The sequence below is a fragment of the Lottia gigantea genome (assembly GCF_000327385.1).
Source record: "Lottia gigantea unplaced genomic scaffold LOTGIsca_66, whole genome shotgun sequence".
NCBI classification, from domain to species: Eukaryota; Metazoa; Mollusca; class Gastropoda; family Lottiidae; genus Lottia; species Lottia gigantea.
Window position 1 is genome coordinate 1,716,283 of NW_008710245.1, and position 10,279 is coordinate 1,726,561.

General features: G+C 34.0%; 2 protein-coding genes across 2 annotated transcripts in view; both read left to right on the forward strand.

Moving 5' to 3' along the window:
* Positions 1-4,359, forward strand: part of LOTGIDRAFT_167451 (hypothetical protein) — a gene marked incomplete at both ends in the record, with an annotated part of 6,223 nt that extends 1,864 nt beyond the window's left edge. The window contains 4 exons of the mRNA XM_009064927.1: positions 811-1,088; positions 1,495-1,659; positions 2,999-3,140; positions 4,310-4,359. Of these exons, the coding sequence (XP_009063175.1) occupies positions 811-1,088; positions 1,495-1,659; positions 2,999-3,140; positions 4,310-4,359 (635 nt within the window). The remainder of the gene's footprint in view (positions 1-810; positions 1,089-1,494; positions 1,660-2,998; positions 3,141-4,309) is intronic.
* Positions 4,360-6,994: 2,635 nt separating this feature from the next.
* Positions 6,995-10,279, forward strand: part of LOTGIDRAFT_167452 (hypothetical protein) — a gene marked incomplete at both ends in the record, with an annotated part of 3,523 nt that continues 238 nt past the window's right edge. Inside the window, 3 exons of the mRNA XM_009064928.1 lie at positions 6,995-7,226; positions 8,111-8,281; positions 10,170-10,244. Coding sequence (XP_009063176.1) covers positions 6,995-7,226; positions 8,111-8,281; positions 10,170-10,244 — 478 coding nt within the window. The remainder of the gene's footprint in view (positions 7,227-8,110; positions 8,282-10,169; positions 10,245-10,279) is intronic.

Consider the following 10,279-nt stretch of genomic DNA (forward strand, 5'->3'; position numbering starts at 1 on the left):
AGACTAGGTGTTTCCATATTCACGTGCATATTACTTAGTGCATTCAACCGGAAATTGGCACTCACATATTAATTAATAATTAAAAAACACAGATCTCAAGCGAAAAATTGAAAACAACATATAAATATGAATAGATAGGCAATGCCCTATGTACATTGTTATTTATTTTTTGTCTCTTTCCTTCACCTAAATGGCTATCACAAACAGCCTCCGTGAAAGTTACGCTAGCGCTCTGCAACATATCAAGGTAACGGCCATTTTAACCGGAACTGTGTCGATATTGTCTCGTGTTCACATGATTATGGTAATTTAAATATTAGAGACTGGTCGTTCATGACTTCGAGTGTTTGTAAACAAAGTCAATGAAAACCAAACATTCGTAAGATACGGATCCAAAATGATAATAAAATGTATAATTAGATAACCAATAGTCACAATATAACATCAAATGCATGTAAGTGTCAGAATTATCTACTCAAGTCTCTAAATTTAAGGACTATATTTAGATCTGAATATTACTCTCACTTGACAAATCACTGCTTAATACGGGAAGTAAAGGGTCTCGCCCTGAAGACAACGAAATTCTCAGAGTCAGATTCAGCTTTACGGTAACTGTCGAGGATTGCCGAATGTGGCTCTTGATATCAATGCATATGGGGAAATAACATAGAAAATCGTTAGTTTTATACAACTTTACACACCTTTTAGCGCGTTTACCGGCCAAGGACAATCTCCCAGCAGTTGCTAAAGCAAAAATCACAGATATTAACCTCGTCCCGAGACTTTTTCAATTTTTCATTTCTATTACAGATTTTGCTTCTTGTGAAACGATAAAAGAATGTAACTCATCTTATACAAATGACGGTGAATATATTCATTATCCTGGTATCTTAAACAGTTCTTCAGTTCGTCTGTATTGTCACAACATGAATACCAGCAGTCCTAAAACCTTCCTCACTCTCAATGCTACTAATGTATTTGATTATCCTACTGGAAAGTGTTCAACACATTATGGTTGTCAGGTGTTTTATTATAAAAACGGTGGACAAGGAAAGACAACTTTCACAAAAGTTGGTATTGATACAGATGTAAGTATACACTTGTAACGTCGTCGTCATCATCATCATCATCATCATCATCATCATCATCATCATCATCATCATCATTGCCGTCATCGCCATTGCCAGCCTTATCCTCATTAGTATCTTCATAAAAAATATCATTTATACCGTATTGATGATACAAATTAAATGATGTCGGCTAAAGCGAGCACAGATATTCATGATGCTTTTCAGATCGTCCGAAGCGGCTGTCGTCGTCATGATTATCATCATCGTCGTCATCGTCATCTTCGTCATCACTGCCATCGGCGCCATGGCCACCACAATCCTCATCCCCATTATCCTCACCATTAAAAATTACTATGATAATTGATGATGATGATGATTATGACAATGGTAATGATAACCTATAACCGGATTTGATTCGCTTCAGAAAATGTCCAGCATCGAAGATGATTACTCATTTACCGTTCAACATTTCGGAGCTCAGCGGCCGTATGGCCGGGTGCATTGTTGTAGTCAATATAATACAAAAACGTGTTTGAGAGGAAGATCAACAATAGATGTAACTAATACAGGATTAATGATCAGTAACTCGGTAAGTCTTTCTTGAGCTTTTTTTGTGACCCCCATAAACAAATTAAATAATGTCGTGTAAAGCGAGCACAGCTATCTAAGGCTTTTCAGCATGACCGGGTATAGGCGACTTTCATGACATTTTTTACAATATTTTATATTAGGTATTATCAAAGCTTCAATGTGAAATAGTATCAACTACTTTCAAACTTTGCCTAGCTTTTTCAATAAATTGTTAAAAGATGTCGAGTTTTCAGATTATAGATAATAAAACGCTATAAAATACTTAAATTAGTCGTGTTCCCTTATTTTCATATATTTATATATATATTGCATTATTGGACGGCTAATATTTAAATAAATCGAAAGGTGTTTTAATAACTAGATATAATACCAGTTTGTCTCAAAAGTCAATAAGTAAATCATGGTTAGCAAATTTTTTACGAATTCCAATGACCGATGGTCACTTAAGAAAGATTATCAGGTCTCACACTTTTCAATATTCAATACTTTTCAGTATATATATTGAAAAGAGTGAGACCTGATAATCACACTTTTCAATATATATATATATATATATATATATATATATATTGAAAAGAGTGAGACCTGAGAATCTTTCTTATATGTCTTTTCACAGCCGAAAAATGCCAGGACAGCCAAATACGGGCCCACAAATTTAAATTTCAATGGTTATGTTTCCAAAATAGGGAAAAGGGCGATGTATTTTAAATTCTAACTACACAATGTATTCAATTACATTAATTCTAACTTACAAATACATCTTTTAAACACGATTTGACTGATAATTTTTCATATGAAAATGTGGCAAGATTATCACGATCTGTCAGTGACTAGGCCCAAACAAGACATCTATTTTTAGCTTTTTCGATCGAGCTTCAGTCACTTTGAACCCCAAGCTTTTCTGCGTAACGTTATTTCATTCATTAGAAACATTAATTAATCAAACAATAAGCATGATTTGACCAAGAAAAATAAGCAAAGCCATCATTAAGGCGAACTCGGGTAGACCATGTGACTTACAGAAGATGATACTGGTGGCATCTAAAGAATTAGGATCAATCGCTACATTACGACGATCTTGGGACACCGACGATCATGTTCACAATATCAATGTATAACAAACCCTGTTTAATACCTTGACATTATTAGGCACTTTTCTTGTATAACAGAAGTTTATAAACATGATTGTATATAGTCAATCACAGACCTCGACAGAAACTGCTAGCATTAGTTCAGCCTGTGTAATCGAGGGCCATGATTGGTTATATTCGCTTTCACACAATCCAATCAAATCATCTATTTACAAAATTCAGTGATACTAGTTCATACATTTACAGACAACATGGACAGGAGAAGGATGGTTACCACATTTTACAGTAAGTAGAACTAATTTGGTGGTTCAATTGAGAGGTGATGGTGGTTGTGGTGGTGCAAAACCAACTGATGGATTGTTACAATTTGTTAAAAACCCACAGTACAGTAAGTCAATGTTTTAAGGGGTTGTAAAGATGTTAACTTGCCTTTTCATGTGTATCGGACACCCCTGTGACTTCTATTTGGGACATACCATTCCGATGCCTGTGGTTCCTGTAATTCCAGAAAGAGTTAACCGGAAATGACGCAGCTGCCACAAAAAAATTCGTAGCCAACCTACCACCAGACCACAATAGCATAATAATATAATATTATCTCCCCTTATAAGATGACTGCACATGTAACTAAAAATTGGCGACTCATTCACATTTTGCTTACAGTTGCCTTATAAAACTCTTTACAACGTTTTATATTGCTTATTTTTAAGAGATATTTGTGCAAATCAGAGCTCTAAATATCCCTTTTTTATGATAAAATGGCCGGTTTTGAATACAGTGAGGCCAACATTTAGTAAATCAAGTTAGTCCAGTAATATTTCTACTACTAGACTAGTAAAGAGTTTTATAAGGCAACGATGAAGCAAAATGTGAAGGAGTTTTTAGTTAGAAATTCCGCCATTTTGTAAGGGTAGGAATATATCACGTTATTGTTGTCTGGTGGTATGTTGGTTACGAATTTTTTGCGGGACCTGTGTCATTTCCATTCTGGAATTTCAGCAACCACAGGCATTGGAATAATCTGGAATGTCTTACAAAGAAATCAAAGATGTCCTCATAATACACATAAAAGACTACAAATAAAAATAAAAATAAGCATCAAAATTGATTTTATAATACGGCATTTACAATTTTTACTGTTATGAAAATTAATTACCTTTTTACGCTATGATTTGATACATACTACATCCATCTGATCCATCTAGATCTATACTAACTCCATCTGACATGGTTACTTTAACAATCAACACAATTTTCTAAATGTACTGTACATTAATCATTAGGAAATCTATTTTTATTTTTTTTTAACATTAACGTAAGAATAAGAGCATATGCTTGTAAAAAAAAAAAAACAGTCAAAATTTTTTCACCATTATCTATATATAAATTTACATGAGCTTTGTGCGTGTGTTCTTAATTAAAAACCAAGCAATATGTGGAAGCGTGTTGATTGGTCAATTTGAAAATCACGTGATTCGGAAGTGTTGAAGAGAGTCTTTTATCCATTTGGGTGGTTGTTCTTATCTTATGTTAAGTCATGTTTTCTCTATTTTTCAGCGATTCCCACTGGTACAATAGACCCACAATGTAATTTACTTGGTTTATAGAATTAAATCTACCAGTAACCAGTTATCATGTTACCAAACCGAAAATGAAAAGAAATGATTAGCATGTTTACTACCTGAAATGGTAACATAATATATAAACTGATCGAATTGGAAAACCAATGAGTTCCCTTTTCATGTGGTCTTATCATCGACAATAATAATGATAATAAAACAACTTGGAACATGACTTCTTTATCTTTACATAGGCTAAACCTCTTTACAATCCCTTTCCCTTTCACTTTTATCTGAAAATCATACATTTTTAATTTGATTTTGATTGACGTCCATTCATTGATAGAAATCAGCCTAGCTTGTAGTATTTCTTGACACCCTATTCTCTGACCACAAAGGAACAATTCTCTTATTGATAGGTATGTAGATCAGATAGGAAGAGTGAAGAAAAATAAAAGTATAGAACTTCAATATGGAGGCTGGTAACGGCCAAGTACCATTTTCTTGAATCGCAAACTCTTGGCTAAGGCTGGAAGATAAACCGAGCTGGCAAGAAAAGGACCAGAACACAAGGAAAATAGAGCGAGAATTCGAGAATTATTTTCCCCAACGTTTCACATTAAATCTGCATGCCTTCTCTCATGAGTGGAGAGAAGAAAATTATAGCCACTAATGGCTTCCACAGTTTCATGCTGTTGTATTGTGTGTCAAGATGCTAATCAACAATAACAATTCACCTGTACATTCCACAGGAATTTTCTTTATTCATGATGCTTCATTCCATAATTTATGCGTCAGATCCCTGCGGTGTGAATCATAATTATTCGTAAACACTTAAAAAAATCACCCCATTCATAATAAAATCAGTAGATCTGTCACACGATTTATACAATATTTTATTAATCATACATATTTATGGTGGCTGAAATTGGCCATCTTCGCATTTCTGTTCTGTTCTGTTCTGTTACTAAAATGCTTATACTTACTCTCAATCTGATTAAATAACTAATTCGTTATTTCTATGTCTTCATTGTAATCTAACAAGTTTTCTACGGCTTTAATGACGTTATATATAAACCAATCAAAGCGTGTCATGTAGGTCCCGTTTTCAATTGTGGGATCGCAAAGCTCAACAAGGTTCAGTCGTAGCGTTTTGTGACGTCACTAATAGCTAAGATCTAACATTTTGTTTTAGTGGAATTGCAGGAAAGACAGACGTCTAATTGAAAATTGGAATATGCAAATTGATGATATCAGCGTCCCCGATATACATAATTTAAAAAAAAAAGAACTCTTTACAATTCCTTTAATTTTAAAAAGAAATCTTATCTTAGTGATGTTCCATTAAATTAAAAAATTCAGTCCTCTGACCTAACTGATCCCACGAAGCACCGTTTTGTGCTAAGCAACATAAAAGAGTTAGTTGTACTTTATACTCCTTTTCAATTTCCAATTGTCAAGTGATCTTATAACTTGTAACTTAGGAACCAAGATGGATAACCAAAGAAAAAACTAAGCTTGGTGTATTGTCATTAAAAATTTAGCAAAGAAGCGAAGCTTTAATTTGCTATCGCTTAGCTTCGCTATATCAAGACAAATCTGTCAACGCTAGTTTGTTTCGTCTGTCTCTGCTTGATTGCAAAGACCAAAATGAAGCAAAGCAGTAAGACCACATCCTGCTCCTTCGCCTATCTTGAAAATGGACTTGCGAAGGTGAAACTTCGCTTCATAGCTGAGCTTTAAAGCCTGCTACGCTCGAGAGAAGAAAAAATATGCGCTTCGCTGCTTCGCTTAGCGGAGTATAAACCGGCCTTTAAGATCTTAAAGAACGAAGGTTAATCATACCCAATATCAAAGTAACAAATGACGCGCCCATAGAGACTTGTATAATGAACTATAGATAATCAAATAAATTATTAAATGAAGTATTCATTAATGTACTTTATATCAAATAAATGCGTTGTTAATACGATAGACAGGTTTAAACTTCAGACATATTTATCTGTATGGTGCGGATAATTTCAACCACGTAAAACGACCTTTCCTAAACGTACTCATTTATCATTAAAAAGTCTCGTTCACGTGTTTATATTTACAAAACAAAATGTCAACATTTAATAGTGCAACGTTAACAAGTGCAACCTTGTGTGAATATCACACAACATAATTCAATATTTATCATCCCGTTGCAAACGGTCTACTAGGAAAGTTCCGCTAGAGCCTTGCATACAGACTCAGCGTTACGGAAACCGCCGATTGTCGATTGACTGGTTTCCTAATACATTCTGGTTTAACTCTTACTTATGACAGTTTTGGCCACTGAACTGTGAAATGGTAGGCTATCTTAATTATTTATTAATTATTGCCTGACGTTGATAATTCCTTTGTGAGATGATGTCCATTACAAATTATCTATTTTCTTTAAGAAATTCAAGCCAAATAAAACGTCCTGTAGTATATTGAAATCTATGGAACTGAAGGCAGCATAAATGTTAATAGTTCTAGGAATATTGTCGTTCTGAACATATTTTAATTAACCGGTACAGAAGAATGCAGTATTTCAGTTATTTTAAGTAATGATAAAGGTTTCCTATAGCCTACACGATTCAACAAAATTGTGAAGGAGGTTTGCTTTTTGTGATTTCGGAATTATAAATAGGGTCTGTCAATTCTCATTGTTAAAATGTGTTTTGAGGTGATGTTTGTACTCTATATTAGTAATATGACGTTACCTTCTGTATCTCAGTCTACAACAACTCAAACTCGACTAGAATGTAATCATTTAGCATTTAGTCAAGGGAAGAAATCTTATTTTTATAACAATGTTAATAAAACCTGTATGATTTATCCTAATAAAATACATTGGATAGAATTAATGGTTCCGCATCCTGGATTTGAATATTTTGTTGAAGACGGTAAGTGAACTTGATAATTTCGTCATTAGGGGAGACCCGGGCAAGTTGTAGCTTTCAACACGGGTAAGTTGTAACAAGGCACATAATTCCTAACACAAAAACTCTACAGTTCTAAAGAGTTATTTTCTGATAGATGATGGGGGTTGGTATTTATATATCTGAAGAAGGTGGATTTACGTCAAGAACTCGACTGTAAATGACTGAAAACATGTTTATCAAACATAAAAGTCAAATTTTGGATATTGTTAAAACTTTGTCCATAGCATATTACCTCTATGACAAGGAAAAGAAAGCACTATTGGTAGACACTTTTAACATCGCTTCTTAATTCAGATGGTGATCTGACGCTGTTCCACTGTTCATAAATGATTGCAGGGAGATTTAAAATGAACAGGTGGTTGTAACATTCTGCGTAGGATAACTTGTAACTGTGTTAAGGATGCCTAAATGTATACTCAAATAGTAAAACAGGCTAACGGAGTCATCCGTTACGCTTATGGAGGTGTTGAGTTTGAGGACACATGTAAGCAGAAAATTGGATTTGCTAAGGATTTTGATAGATTTAGCTCTGATTTTTTTTTTATTGGGGTTGCGTTTGAGTTTATGTACACATTGCGTATGCTGTGTATAGTATGCTAACAGGTCGCAAACTCCAATGTTCCCAACTGCAAAGCATGGAAATAGCACGAGCAATAGCGCGGCAATGCCAGGACGAAAAACGTGCAAATGTCAGAGTGGCTTTACGAAACTATTATCAGTTACCAGAACAGATCACAAACTTATAGTTGAGCGCCGTTTAAGAGGTGCTGCTTAAAAGCAAATGGTCACCAACTATTAGAAATAATTAAATCTTGGTTCCGTAAGTCCTGTTTTATATCATCTAGGTCCTGCTTGTGGACCTCCTCCAGTCCCAAAAGGTCATCAATTATTAGAAGTCATTGAATCCCCTGGTAATTATACAGCAAGATATAAATGTGGTCAATATTACGTTCATCGTCAAATAGGCGAAACACGATGTATTGGTGATTCAGACTGGACGGAAACACCATGCAAGGGTAAGTATACTATTAACACTTCATCAATTACAAACTTAATGAAAGTTTATCAGCAATTTCTCTAGAAGAAGGTCTGGCCATTCGAAGCGTACGTGTCTTACCTTAGTTGGCTGCGTAGTTCTCTTGCGTGATGTTTCGACGCAAACTCAGTAAAATGAAAGTAGCTGCATAATTTCTTTTCAACAATTGCAACGAAAGAATATTTTCAACATTTTAAATAACTTGAAAAACCACAATATTGTTTGGTTAATTTACAGATACGTCCCGGCTAAGAAACCTGGGTGGAAAATCGTCTTTCTTACAGAATGAGCTATCATTTGCCTTATTCAGATTTTATACATAAATATTGTCCTTTTCTTTAAAAATATAAACTTTGTATAAATCCAACCAATCATGTAGGTATTAATATTAATAACCTTTTTTTTAAAAAATCGAACGATTTTGTCAGGCGTAGTGATTTGAACTTGATTCGTTAGTTCTGAATGATTGCATACAAACCCAGAACAAAAAGTTATTCTAGAAAAAAGAATGTGGATGGCTGCAGACGAAATCGGTTTAAAGAAATTGTAAATATGTTTCTAAAATTGTTATTTGTTTCGGGGACATTGTAGCATCAAATTCTTCAATTTGCAGTTCCAAAAGTGTTTCATGACGTCACCAATCACGAAGGGCCCTATGTGATAAAGCATAATTATCTTGCAGGAATTACAGACGTTCGATTGAGAATTGGAATAACGCAAATAATTGCTATCAATGTCCACGATGCACTGAAAATTTTTATAAAAAATCTTTACAATCCCTTTAAAACGCAACTAAGTGTATTCATATTCACGTGCACATTACTTAGTGCATTCAACCGGAAATTGGCATTCACATATTAATTAACAATTAAAAAACACAGATCTCAAGAGTACAATTTAAAACAACATATAAATAGATAAGCGATGCCTTATGCCGTAAAGCTTTAAATTGTAAATCATTTTTTATATGATATTAAATATTTCATATTTTGTGTTGTCTTTGACCTGAATGGTTAATGGTTACGCTAGAGCTCTGCAACATATCACGGTAATGAATGGCCATGTCAATATTGTCAAGTTTTCACGTAATTCTGGAAATTCAAATATTAGAGACTGGTCGTTCATGACTTCAAGTGTTGTAAACAAAGTCAATAAAAACAAACATTCGTCAGATACAGATCCAAAATGTATAATAAAATAACCAATAGTGACAATATAGCGTTAAATCTATAGCTAAGTGTCAGAATTATCTCCCCAAGTCTCTAAATTTAAGGACTATATTAAGATCGTAATATTCATTACAGAGTCAGATTCAGATTGACGGAAACTATAAGATTTGAACCACATTTAGAAGCGAGGAGCACATATTATATAACACCAGATAATTATGGGATAAAACACACTTGTTTAATACATGGGTGCATACGGTTTCAACACAAGTTACACGTATCGTCATCAGATTCTTTCACCATTTCATCTGATGACGACATTTGTATCTTGTGTTGAAACGTTATATACCATGTATTTAAAGAAGTGTGCATATTTACGGAAACTGTCGAGGATTGCCGAATGTGTCTATCAATAAAAACCTCCTTACGCTTGGTCTGTTTTCATTTGCGTCTGATGCAATAAACCTCTGGGTCAATTTAAAAATCAACTAAAAAAAAAATAATAAAATAAAAGGGAAGCAACAAGCATAATTATGGGGAAATCACAAAGAAAAACATTCATTGAAAATTGTTAGTTTTATACAACTTTACACACCTTTTGGCGCGTTTGGGCCAAGTCAAGGACAATCTCTCAACAGTTGCTAATTCAAAAATCAACTATATCAACCAGTTTTTTCCAATTTTTCATTTCTATTTCAGATTTTGCATCTTGTGAAACGATAAAAGAATGTAACTCATCTTACACAACTGATGGTGAATATATTCATTATCCTGGTATCTTAAACAGTTCTTCAGTTCGTCTGTATTGT